The 27,680-nt window shown below is 38.7% G+C and overlaps 1 protein-coding gene across 1 annotated transcript in view; it reads left to right on the top strand.

The window, feature by feature from the left end:
• myo15b (myosin XVB) overlaps positions 1 to 26,349 on the top strand; it is a 66,287-nt gene extending 39,938 nt beyond the window's left edge. The window contains exons 21-39 of the mRNA XM_025011021.2: positions 573 to 691; positions 5,772 to 5,887; positions 6,811 to 6,952; positions 7,113 to 7,224; positions 7,339 to 7,678; positions 7,784 to 7,847; positions 9,540 to 9,612; positions 9,704 to 9,780; positions 13,715 to 13,791; positions 15,895 to 16,025; positions 16,109 to 16,203; positions 18,463 to 18,540; positions 18,638 to 18,734; positions 19,287 to 19,435; positions 19,512 to 19,642; positions 23,073 to 23,206; positions 23,284 to 23,417; positions 23,844 to 23,984; positions 25,915 to 26,349. Coding sequence (XP_024866789.2) covers positions 573 to 691; positions 5,772 to 5,887; positions 6,811 to 6,952; positions 7,113 to 7,224; positions 7,339 to 7,678; positions 7,784 to 7,847; positions 9,540 to 9,612; positions 9,704 to 9,780; positions 13,715 to 13,791; positions 15,895 to 16,025; positions 16,109 to 16,203; positions 18,463 to 18,540; positions 18,638 to 18,734; positions 19,287 to 19,435; positions 19,512 to 19,642; positions 23,073 to 23,206; positions 23,284 to 23,417; positions 23,844 to 23,984; positions 25,915 to 26,001 — 2,297 coding nt within the window. The 3' untranslated portion in view covers positions 26,002 to 26,349. The remainder of the gene's footprint in view (positions 1 to 572; positions 692 to 5,771; positions 5,888 to 6,810; positions 6,953 to 7,112; positions 7,225 to 7,338; positions 7,679 to 7,783; positions 7,848 to 9,539; positions 9,613 to 9,703; positions 9,781 to 13,714; positions 13,792 to 15,894; positions 16,026 to 16,108; positions 16,204 to 18,462; positions 18,541 to 18,637; positions 18,735 to 19,286; positions 19,436 to 19,511; positions 19,643 to 23,072; positions 23,207 to 23,283; positions 23,418 to 23,843; positions 23,985 to 25,914) is intronic.
• The last annotated feature ends 1,331 nt before the right edge of the window (positions 26,350 to 27,680 follow it).

Below are 27,680 nucleotides of genomic sequence, written 5' to 3'. Positions count from 1 at the left end.
AGACACGTTAGTTACAGTCTGTGAGAGTCGCGTGCAGTCTGTGCAGCCGTCTGGTGGGAACACGCAGCGCAGTGGCAGGGCCGGAAAGTGGGGGGGCCAATGGCCCCCTGGCCCCAGTGGTTCCGGCGCCTATGGTTAACATGTTGGTAGGCAGTAGGTTGTCAAGGTGGTCTTGATTCTCAATTATCCAGGGCATGGCAAATAAAAAAAAAATGAAAAAAACATCTGGACTTTGTATTTTATGAATACAGGTCTAATTGTATTGTTTTTTGTAATTTTTGTTTTGTTTCTATTCAATGAGCAGAAGTTTAGTTGTTTTGTTTAATGAATTTTCTTTTGGAATAAGTTATCAAGTTGTTGTTCAGTGAGCTGACATGTTGTGAATTGGTCAGGTGCAGTGAGCGTACTTGAAGTTTACTGAGTTGGCGTTACAGTGACCTGACCTGCTGCCATTTCAATCATCATCTGTCCAAGGCGGGAGAGAATGCATCATTAAAGAATCTTTGAGTTGCTATCAATGTCATATTTCTTTTTTTATCTTTCAGTTATCTTATTCATGTTTTTCTTTCTAGCAAATTTCAATGTGGGAACAACTACAAGCAGCATCCAGGATGACAACATAAAGAAGAGAATTGTCATTGCTGCTCGAGACAACTGGGAACATTACTTTGCCCGACTGTTCACTGTTGTGGTGAGCAAAAAAATGTTTACAGGTTCAATTCATTTCCTCTTTGATTTTATTGATAATCTTTGATTTTATTTATAAAGTGTCAGTTCACAACAAAAGAAGTCTCGGAATAATGTACAGAAAGGTAGAGAATATAAACTACCTGACATCCAGGTCAGATAGAAGTATTTTTATAGCAATTTTAAAGGCAATCTCAGCTGACCAAAGTGCTGCACAAAGTATAAAATTTAAAATCACGAAGTAAATCTGTATGGGTGTAACAAGACCTTGTGCAACGGGATCTTGCTAAATCAAAATGTCACAAGATTTTTATTTGAGTTTAAAACTGTCTCACAAAAATCCAGCAGATAGGCCCTGGATCAGAGTTGATGTCTAAACTGATCCCACGTGTTGGATGGGACCTAGCTGACTCCAGGCGGACCTCAACTTGACTCAGGCTGACCACAGACCCATGTGTTGTTTGTGTACTGGTATTGTCAAGTTGAAAAACTGTATCAGGGTTCTGTCTCAAGAGGGGTAAGATGTGGATACAGGATGTCACTGATGTAGCTCTGTGCCATCAGGGTCCACTGAATCCCTACCAGAGGGGACCTAAAGTCAGACCATGTTGCTCCCCACACCATGATACCTGAAGGAATACCTGTGTGTTGCTCCACAATTTTGGCAGGATTGTTCCTTTCCCCTCAGCAGCACACATGATTGTCATTTGTGGTCATTCAGTATGAAAACCCATCACTGAACTTTATATGTTACCCATCATCAGTTCATTCCTGTCAGCTATGGTGTCACTCCAAATTCAGCTGTCTCTGTTCTGTATTAATGGCAGCCTACACATGGGACAGTGAACCTGTAGTCGTGCTGATATCAGTTGAGACATGGGACAGGATGACACATAGTGTTGTGAAGAGTTCCTGTGTCCAGATGGTAGGTGCAGATGTCATGAGGTTCTGTAATGCTTGGACACAACACAACTGTCCTCCATTGGTGTGGTAAGTCCTGGGTGACTGGTGTCTTTATGATTTTAGTGGCCTGGTTCCAACATTGGGCCACTGTGAGATCTATACACCACACACTGGGCCTTTTTACAGTACAACCACCCAGCCTCATGCAAACCCATTATGACAGTCTCCCAGCAGACTCTACCAAGTGATGGTAATGCTGTCTGCAGGGGCGTAACTTTGTGTCCAACATTGGGGGGGTTAGGCTCTCTGCCTATTTATTTATTAAATAATAATAATAATTATTACATTTTTAAATCGTTTACTTTTCTAAAAGGATTCAGGAGATTTTGGGTTAACTGTATATGAAATACAATGTAATGCTTTTACTATGTTTTACTTAACTTTTTTTGTATTTATTTTGCATCTTCAACAATTAAGAAAAGGCTTACTTTTTCACATTTCTTCCAACAGTAACAAATATTTTACACTTTTGGAATGTATTATATGACATACCTAAATTTATCAATTTTCCAAGTGTATTTACCTGCTGTCCTAAAATTTGGCTAGGAGAAATTACAACACGATTCCACAAATATAGCCATTAGTAATTAAACAAGAGCGGGCTAAAACCCTTCATGTCATTTTTAGCAAATATGGTGAAATGTATATATATGACATTTATTTTTTAGTTCTGTTACCTGGTCATCTGTGTTTCTTGTGCTGCCTTTCCCTGTTCTTTATCTGTCTCTCTTTGATCTCCTGACCCTGAGTTGCTTACTGTTTCCTCAGTCTTCTCAACTTCTTCACTTTGTCTGTTGTCTCCTTGCTCCTCACCATCTCTGTCACCTGATTGACTATCACATTCTTCATCCTGATATAAAAACAGCTCAATTAATGTTCAAATGTCTCACCAAAAAGTTGGAAGGCATTGTGTTAGAAAACTGGGTTACATCACAAGTTTACTTCTGCACCACTGCACCAAAATGTGCCATCACCTGCTCTCGAGTCATGCCAGTTTTATTTATAAAGCACTAAGTTTTACCAATGGTAATCACTCCCATGAAATGACTTGAATAACACAAATGACAGGTAAAAATCAGCAGCAGCAGTCTTTGAATTGTCAGCATCGCAGGTGTCTAAACAGCAGCATAGAGAAGCTATTTTTTTCACCAATGACAAACTTTATCACTTATAAAGGCATAAAAAATACCTATTCAGTCCTCTCTGTGGAAAAAGAGCACCTTTCTATCCATTATTGCTGCAGTTTGTTGTTGTGGGAGTCATAAACAGATTATTTGTAGTTCAATTCCTTCGGTGAGGAAATGAATCCACATAATGAAATCTTCCAGCTAAGAGCTCCATTACTAAACAAATTAAATTATAAAGTAGAGGCACCATCAGTGGTGTTTTTAGGATCTTGAAACATTGGATTAAACCTTGGCCCTAAATAGCTAACATTCATAGACAGCACCCTGGTTTATAAGTAACTTGGAGTTATACTAATTTAGGACATGTACCAGTTCTCTACCTTAGCTGGGTTTTTGTTGAATGTAAATTGTTGTGAATCAAAGAAACCATTTTAGAAAGGAAGAATTTGACCTAGCTTTAGGATTTTTGTTAGTAGTTTATTTGAAGGATAACAGTAACAGTTTACAAATAATATAAAAATCTGTTTCCTAAGGCAGATACATTCTGTAAAATTTAAGAAAAATTCATCTGAATTTTTGCTTCTGTCAGAAAAAAAATTCTTAAACTCAAAGAAACTGTTTATTATGGAGCCAAAAAATGAGATTCTTTTCTGATCTACATGAATGACTTTTTTAAATTTTATACTTTTATCAAAATGTTCAAAGCACTCCTGAGGCTTCATGGTTGCAATTTCTAACATTTCAAAAAGGGAACTGATACAGGGTGATTTTCTGACATCTTAGACAAATGATAAGCTCCTAAAAGCATTTTTAATCATTAATTATGCTGAATTTCTGCAATCATTTGATCAAAATTGATTCTCTAAATGTCCCTTCTTTCACAAACCTGTTTTGTTTTACTATCAATTTTGCAGCCCCTCATTTCACTTTTCAAAACTGTTTTAAGTTGGCCTGCCAAATACAATAACTACAATATTTTACAGCAGTCTGTTGTTCTCCACTGAGCATGTGAGTGTTTCATGCAATCTTTACTATTAAACACATTCTGTAGAGAAAAAGGTTTTAACTTGATGTGTTTAAAATATAACAAGTGTCATTCTGGACTTTTCTGGGACTCATCTTTGGTCCTGTTATCAGTACTAATATTACAGTTATTAATAACTGAATACATAAAGTCAAACTATACTTGTTTATATAATATTACATATTGGTGGCACAGTGACGTAGTGGTTAGAGCTGTTGCCTCCCAGCAAGAAGGTTGCAGGATCGCTTCCTGGCCTGGGGCCTTTCTGGGTGGAGTTTGCATGTTCTCCCTGTGCACACGTGGGTTTACTCTGGGTACTCCGGTTTCCTCCCACAGACTAAAAACATACATGTTAGGTTAATTGATGACTCTAAAATTGTCCCTAGGTGTGAATGGTTGTTTGTCTTGTTAGTCTCTATGTGGCCCTGTGATTAATTGCTATGATTTCGTTATTATTAATTATGCACATTTAAACAGCCCATAGGTTTATGTTTACAATCAGCACAGATGATATGAAAAAGAGGAGGCTTTTGTATTTACTAACTTGTCTTCCTGGCACCTGTAGATATTTTCTAGCTTTCTAGCCCTAGAGTTTGTTTTTTTTTGTCCACACACAGAACTAAACTATCAGACTGGCAGCTGCAGTGAGCTGCATTTAAGATTTGATGGACCTTTTAATGTGCTTAGGTACTTTAGCATTAAATGCTTTGATTTTGACTAAACTCAGGAACCCCCCACCACCACCACCACCACCACCACCACGATCAAGTTGATCACCGCGAGGGTGCGCACGCTAACAGTCACGCAATCGCGCCGCACTCCATTCAAAATGGACAATGTTACTGCTCTTGCGAAGCTGGTTCGCCTGTATTAGCATTTATATGATCTCTCTATAAGAGATCACACAGATAATCAAATGGCTCAAACTAATGGTGGAGATTACTGCTGCAGCTGATAAAAAGGAGTGTGTATAGACCACAGAGAAGCTACGGAGGAATTCATAGTGTCTGCTACACAGAGCATAGAGTTATTAAACCATCAGCTAACTTAACAATACATATACATTTACCTCTTTTTGTTTTTTTCTCTTTTTATAAGGGGGTGTTGTCGACCAACATTGAAAAACTGTTGGTTGTCCGCTTTTTGGTGCTCTTCTCATTTTTTAAAGCTACAGCCCCATTGCCCAGCGGCTATGGCGCACAATAATCACGCCATAAGCGGCTGCTTCCACAAACAAACGCAGCGGCTTGGTAGAGAAGGCGGGTTGGGTGATACCAAGTTTTTACAGGAGGGGGGATTACATTGCCAGATTATTAAACATGCTACTATTTTACCCAAAATTGATCATGAATAAAGAAAATTAACATCATGTAAGATGTTTTTTGTACATGGAAATGATGTGATTTCTATTGGGGGGGTTATAGCGATTAGATCAGATTATTGGGGGGGTCATAACCCCCCTATCCCCCCCGCAAATTACGCAGGTGGCTGTCTGATGAATCTGAAAGACGCCTGCATGTCTGCTGACCTTCACTAATTGTTCTATTGAACGCTCCTGAAGCTATCTGATAAACACTATTGGTCTACTTGTGGTGCCACCACTTATCTCCTCTGGTGTCTGTTCTGGATGTGCAGCTCCTTGCAAATCAAATCATTTGCATCTCTATCACTATTTTGCAATGTGGACCAATATATGCCCAGGTCAAACCATTCCTTCGGCATGATAACTATTTTTGTTAGAAATTGCTCTCTTTTCCATTATTAGAAAAATAAAAACAGCAGTTGTTACAATAGACCATCTTTCTGGAAATGAAAGCAATAGTTAGTTTCTCTTAAAAAAGATTTTTCATAGAAGTTTTAAATATCTTTTTCTATAACTTTGTTTTTGAAAGTAAAAACAAATCAGTTTTATTTATAAACTTGATGTAAAGACAATAAATCATTTGAATAAATCTTTTGTTTGCATGTAGGATGACAGAGGGGACACTATAGTTTTGGGCATTTCTCATCGAGGCATTCGTCTTCTGAAGATGGTCAGAGCAGCAGGCATCCATCCAATGCATCTCAAACTGCTCAAAGGCTACAGGTACAGAACACAACCAACATTTAAAGAACACAACCGTTACCTGAAGGACACAACCATTACACAAAGTCACTACCACTAACTAAAGATCTGCTTTCATGGGAAAAGAAGTCCAACCTTTTTCTGTTCTGCTGTTTTACATATCAGGACATAATAAAATGGATCTGGTCTTCACCAGGTTATAAAATTGTTGAAATACAATATCAGTTGCACAAAATCACACAACAGAGTCCACAATGTTACAATTTGTTAATCACAAACAAAGTCAAAATGGAAAAGATGTGTTTGAAAAACTGTATTAAACCCCAGATCCAGCCGCTTGCAAAACGTCCTTTAGCAGCATTAACTCTCAGCAGTGAATATTTGTAGAACTTTATCAGTCTCTCACATGGTTTTGTAGGAATTTTGGCTCATTCTTTTTTCTTTGGTTCATTGAGGTTTGCAGGCATTTGTTTCTGCTCAGCTCCCACCACAGCATTTCCATCAAAATGAGGTTCTGGACTTTGACTATACCATTGCAACACCTTGATTCTTTTCTTAGAGCCATTCTGTTGTAAATTAGCTGCTGTGTTTGGGATCATTGTTCTAGTGCCCCATGACCCAGTTTGGTCTGAGCTTCAGCTGTCAGTCAGATGCCCTTATATTTGGCAACCAGATTATGTGTATTATGTCCTAATATGTAAAACTCTAGAACTGAGATAGGGTGGAATTTTTTTTCATTACTGTATATCTGTCTGTCAAATGGAATAAATACTTACTTCCTGTTGGTTCTGAATTTAGGCTTTATGATGTCTCGCTTAGTTCACCTGCTTGAATAACCAGTAATGGGAAAAACAGGATCTGCTCTTAGTTAGCTAGTTTAAATTTTCACTGCTTATCTATCATTCTCCCTAATTAACTTTTTGTTCATGTTTTAATAAATATAGTTTTGCAGAGGTCCTGTCAGTTGAACTCCAGGGTGCTGAGAGAGTGGAATTGGAGCTTAAGAATGACAGCTTGGTTCTGCAGTCAACCAGGGCTCAACAGATCACTGACATGATTCAGTTATTCCTCACAGAGCTTATCAAGGTGGCTTTTTTGTTGTTTTTACCATTGTTTACTTAATTCATTTCCTTTTGAAGCTTTCTAATATCATATTCAATAATTTTCTTGCATTGCATCCGAATGTTGTTTTTTTATTCAGTTTAGTTTAGATATTCTTAAACACATTTTTTCTTCCTGCTCCCAGGACTCTGGGCACGTGGTAGCTTTGAAGACTTTTGTAACAGATGACAAGAGTCTCCTCAGCTTCAATAAAGGTGATGTCATCAAACTATTGCCAATGGAGGTATCCCAGACAGGTGAGGTCACAATTTGGATGTGTGTTGTTGTTTGTAGTGTGAGATATGTTCAATGTCATCATTGGAGTCATAACAACATTCTCTTATTCACTTTTTTTTTTCATTTTCTTGCAGGTTGGCTGTTTGGCACCATTGGAGGGTGTTCTGGTCTTTTCCCAGAAGACATCACACAGCCATCTGCAGCCCCGGACTACCACTGCCTTCATCTGGATCGAAGAGACACCAGGAGGAAAAGCATGAGGGTTGCTAAGCCTTTCAGTTCACCTGAGAACACTTCTCCACATCCAGTCAGCAAAGCCAGCAGACAGATGGGCAGCAGTAATTCTGAGCCCTTCAGGAGAGAGGCCTCCCGTCCCAGCTCAGCACAGGAATCAGTTCAGAATTCAGTTCAGGGCTCGGTTCATGAGTTAGAGAATCTCTCAGTTATAGCTGAGTTTGCTACCAAATACTTCAGGTATGTAAAAAGGAGGCTTATTATTGTTGTGAAATATATTACGAGGTTTGAATTCATAAAAGATGTTAAGGTTAAATTTCTGCTACCATGATTTGTTGACTGAAGAGTTGGGACTACTGGTGTTCCAGCCACTGGAAGAAGTATTTCAGAAGCAGTTCAACACACAGAGGTAAGAGTCTACAAAACCTTCTGAAGTCACATGCTCATTCACTGTAGAAAACCAGTCTAAATTGTTTTTGGACCTAAAAATCCTAACAATAGACAGACAGTTTAGGGCTACAGATCAAGTCAACAATTTTAATTTATTTGAAATAATTTTAAATACTGGATATCTAGAGGAAGAAAGAAGTGCCTCTTTTATATGTACAATGATGGGATCCTGATTGTGGCATAAAATAGGTAGCAGAATTGATAAAATACAAATGTAATTACCAGTTCACTAATTCAGCCAGTTGCTATTTAGTTTAGTAAACTATGCAATTATTAGAGGACCTAAGTTTGATTCTTGCTAGAACTCTACTTTTAAAGTTTTCTAGCATTTACTTACATTTTACAGTCAAATGTAGCTAAATACAGAACCAAAATTAGACGTAGACCTTTAAAAACCTTTCACTTTTAGAACACATTTCGTCCAATTTTAGCCTAGATACTTTTTCAGCCTGAAGGACATAAACCATGATTTTTTTACATATTTTTACTTTTGAATTGTGTTGGTGACATAGCTCACAATAGAAACAGTTATTTCCATCCATCCATCCATCCATCCATCAACTGCTGCTTGTTTCAGAGTAGGGTTGCAGGGGCTGCAGTTTGAGCAGGGAGGCGCAGACATCTCTTTCCCCAGCCACCTCTTCCAGCACTCCCAGGAAAACTACAAGGTGTTAAGTTATTTTATGTCAGAAATTGAGAAAAATTTTAAAAAGAAGAGGGCTTTGCTTTGATCGATCGTGGTAAAGAAAGATTTGTTTCGAAAGGCAAAACTTCCTATTAACTGGTCCGCCTACATTCTAACCCAAACCTATTGTCATAAGATTTGGATCATGTCCAAAAGAATGAGATCCCAGATACAAGTGGCTGAAATGAGCTTCTTCGGAGAGGGTTGTCTGCGTTTCTCTCCTGGACCTGTTTACTCAGAGACCCGACCACAGATAAGCAGTAGAAGATGAATGGATGGATGGATTACATGTGTGAGCATAAAATTTTTTTTCTAAACACCAGAATCTCTTAAAAGTTTATATCCAGGGTGCTACTGACACTGCTACAATCTGGTTGCTACTGACACTTTCTCCCCCGTCTGCAACTCTGTACACTGACATGCATTCTGTTGCGGTTCCACTCTCTTTTAGTATGTTTATAAATTAACTGTCATGACCACAATGAAATCTTTATCCAGCTGTCCACTCTAATCATACTCTAACCACTAACTGGAACTATGGAGTTTCGACCATCCACAAAGAGTGGTGGTCGGCTGCTGTCCACAGCTCTAATCACCAGCCTGGAAGCGTAGAGCCTTGACCAAACTTGAACCACGGTCGGAGCCCTGGCACTGACGGGTGGTTAGAGCCACAATCCATAAAGCCCTGTGTAGCCATAAAAAGCAATAATGGAATGGAAATCCTTTCTTTTTTATTTCAATGCTGTCCCCAAATAGAATAGAAATAGAAAATGGATTTTCCTGGGACAAACAGCACCACAAAATAGCAATATCCTCTGCGTGGCTGTGAAACAACCAGTTTCTAACAACCATTTAGAAGGTGTTTAGGGATATTCACCTGGAATACTGGTTGAATTCAAAGTTAGAAACCGTGTTTGTGAAACTGAAAGTTGAAAATTAAATGCATTTTACTTTGTTTACATTAAGGTCCCCATCCAAGAGTCATTGATTCTATACAATGATCCTGAAATCAATGATTTGGCTGTGAAATGCTTTATCAGTGAGTTTATCCACATTATTATACTGTTCTATTCACCAAGATGACTGTTCTTGTGTTCTTTTATGTTTTAACCATTTATCTCTTTTTATAGACCTGATGCAGTTTATGGGTGACCTCCCGATGACAAAGGGGACTACTCAAGTGGGCTGCTTGAGTTACATTCTGCTGGTCAGAGCTCTTATTCAAATTTTGTCTCTTAGGCTATGTTCACACTGCAGACAAGAGTAACCCATATCTGATTTTTTTATGACAATCTAAACATCACAGACCAGACCAGGCCATTTTCATCTGGGGCCCTAAATCAGATACATATCTGATGTTTTTCAAAGCGACCTCAGTCTGAAGATTTCATTGCATTTCATCCTACCATTTTTTAAACAGCTTTTAATTTTTTTTAGTTTTTAACATTTTACATCAATAACAATGTATAGGCACTCCTTACCCCAACCAAGCCCTGGTACCTAAAATAAGATTAAGACAAGATGATTAATATAAGAAACTAGAAGCACCTCTAATCCATCTTATATATGCAAGTGGATCTACAGATTTCCAACTTACCAGTATTAGCACCGTAGCCAGCAGAGTTGTGAATGCTATGAAGTCCAGGAGAGAGATTGGGTGAAGTAGGCCACACCCTGAGCAAAGTACTTAAAACATTTGGAGCAATATCCTCTCCAGTTACATTAGATACCATAAGAAAAAAATTAGACAAGAATCTCTTCATGGAAGGAAAGCTCCAAAACATGTGTAAGTAATTTGCTGTGGCCTGTTAGCATTGTTCACACAGAGGGGACACTGTATCAAATATTTTTTTAAGCCTGGCTTTAGTATAGTGAGCTTCATGTAGAATTCAATATGGCATGACACTGAGCTGAGCACAGATTAAAGATCTGTGTACCCACTTTACAACATCCCCCAAACATCATCTGAGTTCAACAATCACAAATCTATCTCCCATACAGTTTTTCACACAGTGAAAAGATTTGAAAGGTTGAAAATATTTATATATATTGCCCCTCTCATTAAGGGAAGAAACACTTTAAAATCAGAGGGGCTATGAAGAACCAGAAATACTGGGAATGTGCTACTGACATAATGTAGAGCTTGAAGGTATCTGAAAAAGGCAAATTCAAAAAAGGTTAAACAAAAACAACAACAACTGGAGATCTATTCTGTAGTTGAAGACTTTTTGCTTCTCATCCTAGGAGCTTTCTCAATTCAGATATAGAGAGTGTGGAGTTGAGCTTTTAAAGCTGAGATGTGATGTAAGCTGGATTGCTTGCAAATTGTTCTCACTCTCCTAACAAAAGAGGCTCGTTCGGGTCCTTGTTCGTCTGACTCACTGATGGGCCACTCTGGTCACATGAGTGCAAGATTAACCGATGAGTCTGTTATATATACTCCCATGACACAAAACCGGTTTATATCCAAACATTTTACAAAATGCATCTAGGACTGAAAGGGAAGCTGGGATAAAGTGTGACAGGTCAGAGAGGAGAAACAGAAGTTATCAGCACATAGGGCAACTTTCAAGTTTACACTGTTTTTAAATATGCTGGATATGTCAGGATGAGACTGTGAAGCAATAGACAGAGGCTCCTTTACATTGGCAAATAAAAGATGACTTGGTGATCATCTGTGCTTTGTAGAGTGATGTAAGCAAAATTGTTTAGTTTGTGCCATTGGTTATGACTGCTGACTGAGGGGCTGCATATATTATTCTTACTCATGAGATAAGAAATAATTCCAGTCTATTCTGTCAAATGTTTTTTCAGCATCCAGAGCAATTAAAGCCTTACATAGAGTAGTGGTAAAGGAGTTGTAAACCACAATAAATATTTGCAAAAGATTAAAACATAAGAAACGTCTATTGTGGATAAACCTAGTTTTATGTGGGGATATAATTGAGGATAAAATTACTTCTAAGTTTCTGGCTAGTAACTTTGCCAACAGTAGGAAGTTAACGTTTAACAGGCTGATGGTACGATATGAACCACATAATATTAGGTCTTTACCCTTTTTCAAAAACAACATCATAAAAGCCTAGTTCAAGGTTTGTGGGAGTATATTTGTATTGACCTCTTGAGACCCTGCGTCCTAATATGAGGGCATTGCATTAAAAAAAAATGCACGCCAAACAAAAGCTTGTGTCTCAGTAGGTTTAAAGACTCAGTAAACATCTCTAATAGGAATGGGGCCAGCTGCTTCTAAAAGGTTTTGTAGAATTTTGGATGTGAAACCATCTGTACCTGGGCTTTTACTGCTTTGTAAAAATTAAACTGCAGTCTCAAGTTCTGTTGTCATGTTAGGACAATCCAGTTCCTTGGAGAAATTCTAATTCAAAGCAGGGATGGTAATACCACTGTGGAAGGTGATCGAGTCTGCAGAACCATTAGAGCAATCAGAAGAATACATCCGCTTATGAAATTCCACAAAAGTTTTATTAATTTCCAATGGGTCTGATGTTACTTTTGCACAAGTTTTAACTTGAGGTATCATTTGAGATGCAGATATTTGTCACAGTTGATGAGCCAGCAATTTACTTATACTTATGTATAATACCCTTGTTTTGAACATTTGGATCTTGAACTGAGTAAAAGTACAGTGTTGTGCTGCAATGTGATAAGATTATATTTGGCTTGCAAAGATATTAATTCTTTGTATTTATCTGGCTGTTTTTACAGTAGCTTATTAAGAATCTAAAAAAGCAATGCACTTAGATTACCTGGATAGTTTCTGTCTTCTAGATTTTCTCTGATGGGCCCTAGAAGAAATAATCTCCTCCTTTATAAAAGCCTTCATTGCTTCCCACAATATGGAGGCTGTGACCTCTGGAGGTCTAATAATGTAAAAGAAAAATTTGATTTGTTTAAAGAGAAAGTTGACAAAGTCGTTATCTAGTAGTAGATGTGTGTAATGATGCCACAGTGGTCTTGCATTAGCAGAATTCTGAAAATAAATAATCATGAAAACTGAAGCATAGGCTGAGACTATGATAGTCATATTTACAATATGAAATTGACTAGAGCAGTCTGCTATTTAAAAAAAATTCAATCGGAGTGCAAGTATGGTGAATGTCTTTAAAAATAAATAAGAATATTGCCTGTTTTTGGCATTTTAAAAGCACCAGAGGCCCACAATCAAACTTTTTCATACATGCTTCAATCATTTTGACGACCTTGACTGAAGAGCAGAAGTGGAGTAGGAGCAGTATAAGAAAGGGTCGATCAAGCAGCTACAATCTTTTCCCATCATTAAATTAAATCATAAATAGTCAAATCCAGCAGTTTTGAGAAAACCAGACAAAAAAAGTTATCCCACGTGGGAGCATACACATTCATAAGAGTTACTTTTAAATCATAAATGTGCCTTGGGACAAATACAAACTTGCCAGCAAAATCATAAATTGTTTTAAAATGAACAAAGGGAATATGTATTTGTTCAGCAATTCAATGGCAACACCACTTGATTTCCTGAAAAAGGATGAAACATGCATCTGTCCAACTTCTCTTCAGTTTGGTATGGTCTGTATCCCTTAAATGGGTCTGTTGTAAGTAAATTATATGAGCACCAAGATGCCATAAGTTATTCATAACTTTGCTATGTTTTATTAGATATTTTAGATCCTGACAATTCAAAATAGCAAACCTAATATCCCCACCCACACTACTAAGTGGTGAGTTTTCTTACGTGTTTTACATCACTGAAGTGTGACAGTATCACCATTCTGTGACAGAGTAGACGAAAAGTGCAAGATCAAATGTAAGCAGTGGATGAAAAGTATGGTGAATAATAATTTTGTTGGCTCCTATTGCACAACAACTTAAGAATTGATACACACCCTCACATGTGTAGCATCTATATTTATTTCTATAAACAGTGTGCTTTGTGTGATGTGACATTTTTCTGCAAGGTGGGTCACTTCAGGGCTGTACACTGTTCACATGGAGTCTGATGGCATTTAAATTATAATGTGAACAACCATGTGGAAAATCTCAGCATAAAATCAGAACTGAGCATTAAGAGCGTTGAAACCTGCAGTGTGAATGTAGCCATAGCTTGACTTCTATGTATTTAAAGTAAATTTGACTGCTTTGTACAGCTAGGGAAAGAAAAGGAAATGTTGAGAGATGAAATCTACTGCCAAGTCGTCAAGCAAAGCACCAACAACCCAACTAGGTGAGTTTGTCATTCACTAAAGGTTTTAGTGATGCATTTGAGTATATGTTCTAGGTTTGTTTAGGAAACACTAAATGGGATGTACAAAAAATTACATTAAAAGTAGATTCCCACAGAACTTACACGAAGCAGTTGAAGTCTGCAATTACTAAAGGCTTCTAAAATCCACAGGGTTACCTCATGTCATTTGGTTCTGATTAAAAGCAAACTCAATTTTTTTTCCACTGTTAAATAACAGTACAAACTAGAAAAGGTTTCAATCCATCATTTGTCATGTGACCCCTACCCTAGAAAATATACACGTCTTGAACATTTTACTCAAGTGTCCAAGACATAGCTCTGCAGGTATGATAAAATAACAAAATTAATCAGTGACCTTTATGCCCAAAGTGGCCTGGTATCAAGTACATTAAGGGAGCACACTGTGTCAGGCTCGGTGGAGATGGAGACAAACCCAGAGTGCAGACTCCTCTTCTTGAAACAACAAATGTATTAACTAAAGAAGAAATAAAACAAAAGCTGTCGTGGCAGCAAAACAAAAATCTAAATAATCTCAAGGCAAGGCAAAAATGTAGCAAGTTAAAGCAGCAAGGAACCATGGAACACAAGCAATGAACAACAAACAATGAACCGACTGGGTGTGGGAGAAGTGACCAGGTTTTAGAACACTAAGGGTGACGAGGTAAGTGGAAACAGGTGAGTGGGGATAATGACAGACAGGTGGAGATGGGCGTGGCAAGGAAGGCAAAAGAGTGACAGGGGAGGAGTGAATACTGACAACAACACAAACAGGAAAAAACAAACTGAAACAATAACTCAAAACCGCAACAAGATAATAAAGATAACAAAACTGAAAACACAAAAATCCAAATCCTCACACACTGTGCTCAAACATGGTGTTAGTTATGGACAGCCCATGCCTTGGACAAAAGTCCACTAAAAACACTACTTGGCTTCAGATTAGGGAGGTGTTCCTTCCAGTCACTTTCCTCCAGGTGACTCTGTCATTGCCCACACGGGCATTAAAATACCCTAGGAGCACAACTGAATCCCCAGATGGTACCTCATCCAGGGCACCATCCAGAGGCTCCATGAAGGCTGAGTAATCTGAAATGCTGTTTGGTGCATAAGCACAAATAACAGACAGAACCCTTCCTTTTGCAACTTCAAGCTACAGAGAGGTCACGCTCTCATTCACTGAGAACTCCCACACTGATGTGCTTAGTCGAGTGCTTGCGAGTATCCCCACACCTGCCCAATGCCTCTCTCCTTGGGCAACTCCAGAGTAGGAAAGTAGAGTAGGCTTGGACCCAAAGCTCCCACCCACCCCCAGGCCTGGCTTGAGAGAAAAAGAAGGTTGAGAAACTCAAGGAAAAACACAGAAACTTGCACTTCAAAATCTGAAATGCAAAGTCTCTTTACCCTGCCAACTGTCCCACATAAAATACTGAAGCTAAATAAAAGTTTACACGTAGCTGCTAGAAAATTATGTCAATAATATTTCAAAATTTTTGTATACAACTTATAGTTTTACACAGCAAAAGTTTGTTTGAGGCTCAGTTTAGGTTTCTTTCTGCCTGTCTAAAGAAGAGTGTTGCTGTGTGCTGCCCCTCCTCCCTCTGCTCCCCAGGAAAGGTGGGAACCATCATGGCAACCAGTCACTCAGCAGATTTTGGGTCAATGGATTTATGTTAATCAGCAGGTTCTTCTTTGTTTTATTATTCCATCATGGCATAGATTACGTGGAATTTGAGAACTTTTAAGTTAAGGAGAATTGAATGAAAGCCTCTTCTGAATTTAATCTTTAAGGTCTAACATCAAACCTTAAAGGACAAATAGGAAGAAATTTTAACCTGGGATTTCAAAAGAAAGCTTATACTCTTCAAATTAGAAAACTGGCTCCGTTATACCTTAGGTTACTGCTAAAGTACTTTAAGTCCAAAATTATTATTGAGGTTTGTAGATGAAAGTTGATGAATATTATGCAAGAGTTTTTAACAATAGCTGCCTTACAGTAGTACCTTTCAAAATGTCTTCAGAAATTTTCAATTTTACTAAATATTTTTGCAAATAGTTTCACATTGTGATGGTTCATCTCTGCAGATCCAATTGTACCTTTGGTTGGCGACTGCTAAATCTGATAACTGGCTTCTTCCCCTGCTCTAATATCCTAAAACCTTATGTCACACAACACCTGCAAGAGATTTCTCAGGATCCCGTGCATCCATACCAAGGTAGGGAAGGAAAAGTCCATTTTGAAAAGTGTCTCTTAAGTGTTTTTCATTTGATGTTTCATGGAGACCATTGATTTTCTCAGAGCTGGCATGTGTATGTCAAGATAACTTACAGCGTTCAGTCACTTTTGGTGGTCGCCGCAACATCCCCTCCCATATTGAGATGGAGGCCATTCTGGTAAGTTGGCTGACACACTCAGACAGGTAAAGGCATGTTTTTCATTTTGTAATCTACTTGTGATGTTCCACTGTAATGAGGTACCCCATCACCCCATGTCATCATATAAAAAGGTTGCATATAGTATGTTTACACAACTGGTAGTATGTACAATTCTATTTAATTTTCTCCATCTGATCGATTTATAGAATTGTGTAACTTGGCTTATGTTGTGCTTTTCTATTATGGCAATATTACTGTCATGTTAGCTACTTAGCATTGATATTAACAGGATGACTAACAACTCATTTTAAAATGCTATCTTGTATATGTTAATATTATTTTATTTTGACAAAAAAAACAGGAGCTGCATACAAGTGGCCTCAATATGTGCCAATGGACCTGTGCAGGTCCATTGGAGCAGCTAAAAGGGCACATTCACAGAAACTGGAAATCTTCTAGATAAGCAACTGCTGCACTGCACACCACTTAGCTCGTCAGTACTCATCTGCTGCTTCTGGAGACCAACAGACCAGCCATGGACTGTAGACCTCCTTCAGCTTGACAGCCCCCCCTAAACTCTGGTGTCTACCAGTGGGTCCAGGGGTTTCTGCCTTGAATGGCCCCAGCAACCTCTCAGCCGCAGCTTGCTACAGCCACCTCGACAATAGCCAAGCTAAACAAGACCCATTCGCCCCCCTCTTCCTCTAGGACACAGTCAAAGCTCTGCCAGAAGTGGGAGTTGAAGATTGTGGGGATGTGCATTGCAAATAAACCTAGCCTATAAAGGTTATAGTGTGTGGTATTTGTCAATACTAAGTCTAATAATAATAGTAATAATAGGTCTAATAACTGAACACCACTTGGGTTCAGATTAGGCAAACTATTCCTTCCAATAATACCCCCTCCAGGTCACGCTGTCTTTGCCCACATGAACATTGAAGTCCCCCAGCAGGACTATGAAGTTTCCAGTTGGGGCCCCTTCTAGGGCTTCCCAAAAGGGGTTGTACTCTGAACTGTTGCGTTTTCCAACCCAAAGGAGCAGAGATGCAACCCTTTTTATCTACTGAAATAAACCCCAACATATAGACAGAGAGTTTGGGGACTATCAGAAAGCCCACCCCTATCTATTGCCTCTCACCTGGAGCAAATTCAGCAAAGGAAAATATGCAACCCCTCTCAATGATTTGGGTTTTAGAGCCAACATGTGTTGAGGTGAGACCAACTATACCCAACCAGTATCGTTCAACTTCTTCCACAAGCTCCAGTTCTTTCCCCACCAGTGAGATGATGTTCCATGTCCCAACTGACGGTTTCTGTAATTGGGGATCGGACCGCCAAGGTTCCCACCTTGTTTCTCTACCTGATCTACAAATCATCAAACCCTTCATTCACCTTTGGGTAGCTGTGGATCAGTGGTTAGAGCAGTGTCAGAGGTTTGATTCCACCAGCATTCAGTCACATGTCAAGGTGTCCCTGGGCCAGATACTGAATCCCTCTTGCCTTCAATGTGTGCCCCATTACTGTATGAATGTGATCTTAAAGCACTGATTAGACTCTATAAAACTATTTATTTGGATTAGCTTTGTAGAGATGTAGAAGTGTGTATGAATGTGAGTGTAGATGGGTAACTGAGGGCAAAGACTGTGCTGTGTGAGTGGCCTAGTAACTTGAAAGGTGCATTCTTTCAGTCTATTTACCATTTATTATTCCTCCTATGGGTGGTGGGTTCACTAAGGAGCAAGCCCATGTAACCTGTTTTGGAATTTCCTAGCCAGCACCCATTGGGCTTAGTTGGGCTTTGTGAAGGACCAGCCACTGGTGCTCGCACACAAGCCCCAATCCCAGTCCTGGCTCCAGGGTGGGACCCCAGTAACCCTCCGGGCTGGGTACACTAATTCATTGCTCTAATGTCCATGATGGGCTTTCTGTCTCGTTCTTCACCTAGGACCAAATTGCCATGGGAGACCCTACTAGGGGATAAATGCCCCAGATAGCATAGCTCCTAGGATCATTAGTACACTTAAACTGCTCCATCATGACTAGGTGGTAGTCAAAATGTGAAACTGTAATTGTTTTCTCTCAACTCTTATCTCTGCAAAAAAAAATCCTACTAAAACAGTCTGTGTATATATACAAATAAAAACTTTAAACTTTACCTTAAACTAAATATCAACTTCTAGTTGAAGTCCTGAGTGTTACCCTCCTCCTTCCACCACTCAGCCAAATCCTACATCCACAGCTGAGCTGATACTGAAAGAAGGTCTTTGTTTTCTGCAGGCTGGAAAAACTTCTCGACGTTTTCCTGTCCAACTTCCAGGAGGAGTAGATTTTCCTGTTAAGATTCGTAGCTTCAGTGTAAGATGCATTTACACCTAAAACAAAAATAATCAAGCCCATTTATCTTCTGTTCATGAACATTTTTCTGTGGTTTCACTTGTTTATCTTATCGTAGATGGCAGTAGATGTGGTAACAGAAGTGTGTCAAGAGATGGGAATAGTACAACTCACAGAAATCAAGGAGTTTTCTCTTCTTGCCATAAGACTTCAAGGTAAAACTGTTAACCATAACAAGGTTCTATGTTGACACTGTGTGTTAGCATTTTAGCACTTGGCAATTAGCTGTCTTCAGCTTAGTTTCTTGAGAGCCAGAAGTGATTTTAGACAAAGACTGTGTTTGAATTGTCCATGTATTCACTATATAGTGCCCTATATACCAAGTCAGACTTTTTGTAGAGCTGTTCAAATTTTTAACTATAATTTTTCATTCATTATATAGCCCAGTCAACTTTTAAGGGATGTTCTGTCAAATAGTTATCAATAGTTAATACCTTATAACCTTAAAATTGTGATAATGATATTTACTGAGCTTCTTTAAAAGAAACTCTTCACAGAACATGTGATTGGTAGTCAAATAAAAAATAGTCAGAAGAATTTTTTTTTTTCAACTAGGGGATTTGTTGCTTTGAGGTTACATGACAAGTAATTGTAGAAACTTGAACCTAGATATGATGAAGTTCCAACAACACAGGAACAGATGATAAATGACAGATGAACAGATCACTGTCTGCACCTTTTTGAAATGTTTGCTGTCTGTCTTTCAGATGGGATGGTGCGTCCCCTACATTCTGAGGAGTATGTGTTTGACTTTCTGCTGGATGATGGCTCTATCTTCTTGTCTCTGAGGAGAATCATGTGGGGAACGCCTTTGTCCTTTAGAAACAGCCTCTTCATTGACTTTCATTATCAGCAGGTAACAAGAGACTTCACAGCAGGCTTTTATTCTGACCTTTGTAGTTTCTATCTGTAAGATCTGTGTATTTTTGTAGCTGCTGGAGGACTACCTGAGTGGAAAGTTGATGCTTTCTTCTTATGCTGGAGGGTCCTCATCAGTCCAGCAGACTGCAGAGCTGGCTGCCCTGCAACATGTAGCTCAGGGTCTGATAAGCCAACCCTCACTGTGAGTACTACAAACCTGAAGTCACTATTATAACTCCTGAGCAATTTGACTAAGTGGAATTCCAACCCCTGCTCCATCCATCTCAGCCATTGTGTCCTTGGGCAAGACACTTCACCTGCCTTACCTACTGGTGGTGGTCAGAGGGTCCGGTGGCACCAATTGAATGACAGCTTCACTTCTGTCAGTCTGCCCCAGGGCAGCTGTGGCTACGATGTAGCTTACCACCATCAGTGGATGAATGGGTGGATGACTGATTGTAGTGTAAAGTGCTTTGGAGTCCTCAGACTTTACAAAGTGCTATCCAAGTGCAGGCCATTTTTCATTTTAATATGTTGGCTAATAGGACCACACTGAATGAAATAACTGTATATTGTCACCTCAGAATGATTTAAGCTGTTCTTAAACCAGTGGTTTTCTAACTGTGAGATGTGCCCACTAGGGTGCCATGTGGTCATGACAAGAAGAGCACATGACCATATTTATATTATTTTATTTTCAGTTTTGTTCCTACAATAATTGTAAGTGGAACTAATGTTTAAACCTTTTTACTAATGTGGATGCAAAACTATATCATGTTATGACTGATTGCAAAAGAACATTTTATATTTATTGATAAAAAGGGTACCGTATTTTCCGGACTGTAAGGTGCACTTAAAAGCCTTCAATTTTCTCAAAAAACAAGAGTGAACCTTATAATCCGGAGCGCCTTATATTTGTAAAAAGTCGTAATGTTTTAGTATAGCTTTGGTAAACTACAAAGCCGCACCACTTGCAGCATTAAGGCTCAGTTATAGTCGCACTTTGTGGTGTCGCACAGGGCTCCGCGGATCTGAGCGAATGGTGGAGGTGTTTATACTTGATGCTTATGTCAGTGCAGTATTCTTCTGTGAGTTTTGAACCGTTTGATTATCTTTGTGATCTCTCATAGGGAGATCATATAAATGCTGATACAGGTGAACCAGCTCTGCTAGAGCACCAAAATCATCCATTTTGAATGGAGCGTGGCGCGTGGTCTGCGCGAAGTCACAAAAATTTGGAGATACATGACGATGTGCCTTATTTCAGGCGTGCTTTATATATGACAAAAGTTTGAAAATGGACCATTCATTGACAGTGCGTCTTATAATCCAGTGCGCCCTATAGTGCGGAAAATACGGTATTATGACTACCTGCAAAAAAGGACATTTCAATTTGACTGCCACATCATAAATTCTTTATAGTCTGACTTTGGAACTAGGGAATTGAGCAAGCAGATGTCATTAAACCCCTCTTCAGCTGCACGTTTGGATCACAGCATTTCCTGGAAACTGATTGGCTCATGGGTCTGAACATGTACAAAACCACAATCCCCCATTTAGATATTTACACTCTGCTTTTTATTTTACTTCGGCCACAAGTTCTCCAGACTCTTTGAACTCTGTTGAACTTGTAACCTGCTATAGTAGATAATAAACCACCACAAAAGACAATTCTCTTTTTTAAGTTATTTAGTCCACCATTATTTCAGAAAATCCATCACATCACTCTGATTTGTTTTTATGTTATATAGTTCACATGATGATGTTTTCATCATCATGTTTTCATTACTAAGCAGAATCACTTTCTAGGGATATATCTAGGTATATAGATATAGATATAGACCCTCATATAATATGAGGGTAAAACTGCTTCTAACCTCCTGGCCAGTAACTATCAGAAGTTTAAAGTGAGCATTTGACAGCCTGATGGGACAATATGTCCCCATGATAAAGGGTCTTTACCATTTTTTAAAAGCAAAGAGATAAAAGCCCAGTTCAAGGTTTGGGGGATCATGCTTATATTAAAAGTCTCAATAAATATCTCTAATAGGAATGGAACCAGCTGCTTTCAAAATGTTTTGTAGAACTCTGTTGAGAAGCTGTCTGGACCTGAGCTTTTACCGCCTTATAAAGATTTGACTGCAGTCTCGAGCTCTGTTGCTCTGATACAACAGTTCAGTTCCTTGGCAAGATTCTGATCCAAAGCAGGAGTGCTAATGCCACTGAGGACGGAAATCAAGCCTGCAGAAATATGAGAGCAATCAAAGTACAGCCACTTATAAAATTACATAAAGGGTTTTATTAATTTCAAAATGTTACTCTTGCACCAGTTTCACTTTGAAGTATCAGCCAGATGCAGATATTTGTCACAGTTGATGAGCCATCAGTTTACTTGTCTTATTCACTTGTTCATAAAATCTGGATCTCAAATTGAGTAAAAAAAATAGCAATGTGCTGTGATGTGATCAGGTAATATTCGGCTTGCAAATACATTTGTTCTTTATATGTATCTGGCTGTTTTGAAGTTGCATTTCAAGTTTCTAAAGATGCGATAAGGTCAGATAATCTGGCTAGTTTCACTTATCTAGATTTTTTCTGATGGACATTAAAAGAAATATTCTGGTTGTGACCTCTGGAGTCTTATTAACCTGAAAAAAAAATCTATTTGTTTAGAGCCAAAGTAGACAAAGTCATCATCTAGGAGTAGATGGATGTCAAGATACCATGGTGGTCTTGCATTGGCAAAGCTCTGGAAAAAAATGTTCATAAAGATCATAGTATGGCCTAGGACTACCTTGGAGTCATATTTACAGTCTGAAATTAACTAAACAGCTTGCTAGCAACTAAAAATTAAAAAAATGTGAGTGTGGGCATTGTAAAACCTATGGGCAAGCTGTTGAGTTTGTGCAGTACTATAAATATATCTTAGTACAATTACTGACAGTAACCTGACATTTGACATCTATACATTTGTGATTTGTACTAAGGCCCACCAGTATCTTTATTTTTATTGAAAACTGAGGGGTTTTAATGTTGACAAGTATTTTATAAAAAAAATAAATATTTTTTTGTTGAGTTGGTTGTAACATTCTTCTTATTTGCTGGTTAGAGTCCAGCTAACTGACCACAGCCAACATAAAATTGGCTGTAATTCAGTCAGTTTTACAGATACTGAGCTAAATGTGATATGGTAATACCTGAAAATCATCCTCAACACATACTTCAAGTGCTAACAGATAATGCAAGATCTCTCAATATCACATGAGATCATTTACATAGCATCATTTACAAGGTTTGACCAAAACTGCTACAACTTCTTCATTTCTCATCATAAGCTAATCTTAGACTAAAACTCTGGCATGAAAGGCAGTGCACAATATGCATTAATTCCAGTAGTACGTGTTAAAACAAGAAGCATTCTCTGAGGAGACACAGTTCCTGGTTTTTAGTTGCTCCTTGTCAGATCCTCAACAATGTCTTGCTCAGTTTTTACTGTGGTTTCACTGTTCAAGCAGCATGTTTTTTTTTTTTTTTTACTTATGTCTGAAATCTTTTTGGTTCTCCTTTTTATGTTACTATATACCTATATACAGTGCACACACTGTAACTCTGTTTGTTTGTTTCCTTTAAAGGCAAGAACTAAAAGAGTACCTGCCCTCACAAGACAGACTCAGCAATAAAGTTGAAGAGGTCAAGTCCTTCTGCCAGGGTCAGATAGCTGCCATGCAGTCTCTCAATCCTCAAGATGGCAAAAGACGCTTCATTGGTAGGTAGAGACTTTTCTCTACATTCTCCTATCCATTCCTCGGGTAATGGTATTAACCTAAATCTTGTACCTCTCAGACTTTCTGAGCAACCTGCCCCTGTTTGGCTCCAATTGTTTCTTAGCCCAGAAGGTGAGCTATCGTGGTTGTCCCTGCCCCTGCATGGTCAGCATCAACCAGGAGGGGCTTCTTTTCCTTAATCCAAAAACACAGGTAATCTTTTCTCATTATCTGTATGGCTAAAATACTTCCCTCAGCATCACAACTCTGAGAAAACAATTACAGTGCTTTGAAGATTCTTTACTGATATAGTTTATATATACTATATATACTGATTGTTTTTTAATGTTCTTTTTTTTTTTTTTTTTACTTACCTTGTAATAGGTGTCATTGTTACTTTTGGGTTTTTTTTTGCATTTACTGGAAACTTTCATCTGTTTTGTAAGAAGCAAAGTAAATGTTTGTTGTGTTGTTTATTTGTTTGGATAGTTTGCACAGCACAGGTCACAATTTGGTCATCTGCATGAAGGTCTGAATTAGAGTGAAAATGACTAGGAATCAAACCAGGTGCTTTTTAAAGAACCAGGGCCTCAGTTTTTATTCCTTTTGGCAATTTTTTTTTTTTACTATGTGGTGTAGGAGCGAGTGTTCTGGATAGTTCTGGAAGAAGTTCAGTCTATGCGCACCATCCGTCCGAAGAAACAAGGCAAACTGCCAGCAGTTGACATCAACTATGGCAATCCTACTAACCCCCAAAAAGTCACACTTCATCTCGAACAGGTAACTAGTTCTGACAAACTTGCACACTATATATATATATATATATATATATACACCCCCCCCCCACACACACACACACACCCCTCAAAAAAATAATAAAATAGGGAACACTCAAATAACACATCCTAGATCTGAATTAAATATTTTCATTGAATACTTGTACAACGTTGAATGTGCTGACAACAAAAAAGAAATCACACAAAAATCAATGGAAATCAAATTTATTAACCAATGGAGGCCTGGATTTGGAGTCACACACTAAGTGGAGAAACACTACAGGCTGATCCAACTTTGATGTAATGTCCTTAAAACACATCAAAAGGAGGCTCAGTATTGTGTGTGGCCTCCAAGTGCCTGTATGACCTCCCTACAACACCTGGGCATGCTCCTGATGAGGTGGCGGATGGTCTCCTGAGGGATCTCTTCCCAGACCTGGACTAAAGCATCCGCCAACTCCTGGACAGTTTGTGGTGCAATGTGATGTTGGTGGATGGAGCGAGACAATGTCCCAGATGTGCTCGATCGGATTCAGGTCTGGGGAACGAGCGGGCCAGTCCATAGCTTCAATGTCTTCATCTTGCAGGAACTGCTGACACACTCCAGCCACATGAGGTCTAGCATTGTCCTGCATGAGGAGGAACCCAGGGCCAACCACACGAGCATATGGTCTCACAAGGGGTCTGAGGATCTTATCTCGGTACCTAATGGCAGTCATGCTACTTCTGGCGAGCACCTGGAGGGCTGTGTGGCTCTCCAAAGAAATGCCACCCCACACCATTACTGACCCACTGCCAAACCGGTCATGCTAAAGGGTGTTGCAGGCAGCAGATCGCTCTCCATGGCATCTCCAGACTCTGTTACGTCTGTCACATGTGCTCAGTGTGAACCTGCTTTCATCTGTGAAGAGCACAGGGCGCCAGTTATGAATTTGCCAATACTGGTGTTCTCTGGCAAATGCCAAGCATCCTGCACGGTGTTGGGCTGTGAGCACAACCTCCATCTGTGGACGTCAGGCCCTCATACCATCCTCATGGAGTCAGTTTCTAACCATTTGTGCAGACAAATGCACATTTGTGGCCTGCTGGAAGTCATTTTGCAGGGCTCTGGCAGTGCTCCTTCTGTTCCTCCTTACACAAAGGCAGAGGTAGCGGTCCTGCTGCTGGGTTGTTGCCTTCCTACGGTATGTGAAGGAGGCCGTCCTCCTTCACATACCCTGGTGTATTGGCCTGTCTCCTGGTAGCGCCTCCAGCCTTTGGACACTATGCTGACAGACACAGCAAACCTTCTTGCCACAGCTTGCATTGATGTGCCATCCTGGATGAGCTGCACTACCTGAGCCACTTGTGTGGGTTGTAGAGTCTGTCTCATGCTACCACGAGTGTGAAAGCACCCCCAACATTCAAAAGTGATCAAAACATCAGCCAGAAAGCATAGGTACTGAGAAGTGGTCTGTGGTCCCCACCTGCAGAACCACTCCTTTGAGTGTGTCTTGCTAATTGCCAATAATTTCCACCTGTTGTCTATTCCATTGGCACAACAGCATGTGAAATTGATTGCTAATCAGTGTTGCTTCCTAAGTGGACAGTTTGCTTTCATAGAAGTTTGATTTACCTGGAGTTATATTGTGTTGTTTAAGCGTTCCCTTTATTGTTTTGAGCAGTGTGTGTGTATATATATATGTTGTCTTACTAATTATCTGTGAAAGGATATGCAGGACTTCAGCTTATGTTCTTTTTATTTGGTTGCTCTGCCGACCACTTTAAGTTTGGATTTTTTATCAACAGGCTGAACCTTAGGTTTAGCATTATTAATGAATGCATATATGAAGACAATAAGTCCTCACACATTTCTGAATTAGCTGAAAGTTTAATGAAGTGTTCAAAAGATGTGTACATTTATGCCTAATCCATTGTGTTATTTTCTATTTCAGGCTAAAGAGTTGTGCCATGTTCTTGCTGTAATCATGGAGGAGCTCATTCGACCACCGGTCAGCAGCTCACTGTCAAATCATCAGTAAACACAGAGTAAAGAGAGGTCTCTGGATTCATCTTTGTTGGCTGGTTATTTTCTGTGCATCTCCTCGATGAGGGTTTTGTTGATGAAACATGCTAAAATCATTCTGATAAACTCTGTCATTATATACAACACACAGATAATATAACAAATGAGGTATGCTAACCATTGGTTAAGATTAGGTCAGGACTAAATACTGAAAATCAGAAGTAATTCAACACAGTCTTTTATCTTTTTTTATTAAATTAATTTTAATGAGCCATTGTTAGAAAGTTCAAAATATTAAGAGAGGCCATACTAATGGCATTCAAGTGAATCATTTACAAGCAATAAAGAAATTATGATTTATTAATTTCTTGTGTTGTTTTTCAGTGTTTCCATTTTCTTCCAGTAGTAAAGATTCAACTTTCTCTAATGCCTCCTTTAGGTCATAACTTCAGTCTATACAACAGCTTAAACAAGTTACATCGCTTTGAACTTATTTATAACTTCCTGTCATATTGTAAGCTTTTTTTCAGGGCTGTATTGACTTTTAGACAGGAAAATCAGTCATTCTATCTAAAACTTTGAACTTTTCTTTTTATACTTATCTGTATAAGTAAAATAGATTTTTATTATGTTTCCCAATTGAAGAGTTTCCTTAATGCAGAAAAACCTGTGGTTACAGTTATGTAGTTCTATACATTGGCTTTAGAAAGTATTCAGACTTTCACTTATAGTTTAAATGATTTTTCTCATTTAGCTACACTCAGTACCCAATACTGACAAAGTAAAAACAAAGTTTTATACTGTTTTGTAAATATATATTTTTTAAAAAGTTACAATTTGTATCTTTTAAAAAGTATTCAGACCTTTTATTTACACAGTGAATAAATAAAATGTCTCAAAGCTTTGGCTACTCGTCTGAAGAGTGAACGAGACACCTCATTAGGATATACAGAAAGAACATTGGTATATCATTCGGACTTGATAACTGCAGCCGAATGGTGTCCAAGAGAGGCAAGGCGATCACAACTGAAGGGGTTGAACTACCTGAAGGCAACATTGTGCATATCCAGGACAGCTACAAGTACCTTGGAATCCCGCGGACAACTGGCTGCCAGGATGAGGCCACAAGCAGGCTTTTTTATTTCAAATTGGATGCTTCTGTTGTTGGTATCCAAATTGCAGCATTTTATTATACATCTGTTAGCCAACCCTACAAATATTACCACCAGCTGCCACTGGGTTTATATATCTATATAGTGTGTGTCTATTCATATAGTTGCATATCTACTTCACTTTCCTACCAACTAAAAAATTATTAGAAGATTAAAAACTGTAGTTCTGTTGTTCCAATCCCTTTTTTTAAAAAAATTAACACTATAATTTATTTTAACTGTAAACTCATATTTGTCTCAAACTTTTGATCAACAGGGGGAGCTGCTGAGTGTTTGAAGCCTTAAGAAATTAACCATTTTTGAATGGATTGAAAAGCTTCAATGCATCACAAATTTTCATTAGGCCATCACTAGTAATGAGCATTGGAGAATGACAAAGGACATACAGGTGCTGGTCATAAAATTAGAATATCATGAAAAAGTAGATTGATTTCAGTAATTCCATTTAAAAAGTGAAACTTGTATATTATATTCATACATTACATACAAACTCATATATTTCAAATGTTTATTTCGTTTAATT

Source organism: Kryptolebias marmoratus, linkage group LG2, assembly GCF_001649575.2.
Source record: "Kryptolebias marmoratus isolate JLee-2015 linkage group LG2, ASM164957v2, whole genome shotgun sequence".
NCBI classification, from domain to species: domain Eukaryota; kingdom Metazoa; phylum Chordata; class Actinopteri; order Cyprinodontiformes; family Rivulidae; genus Kryptolebias; species Kryptolebias marmoratus.
The sequence above is the reverse complement of the archived record's forward strand: the minus strand, read 5'-3'. Positions and strand labels throughout refer to the sequence as shown.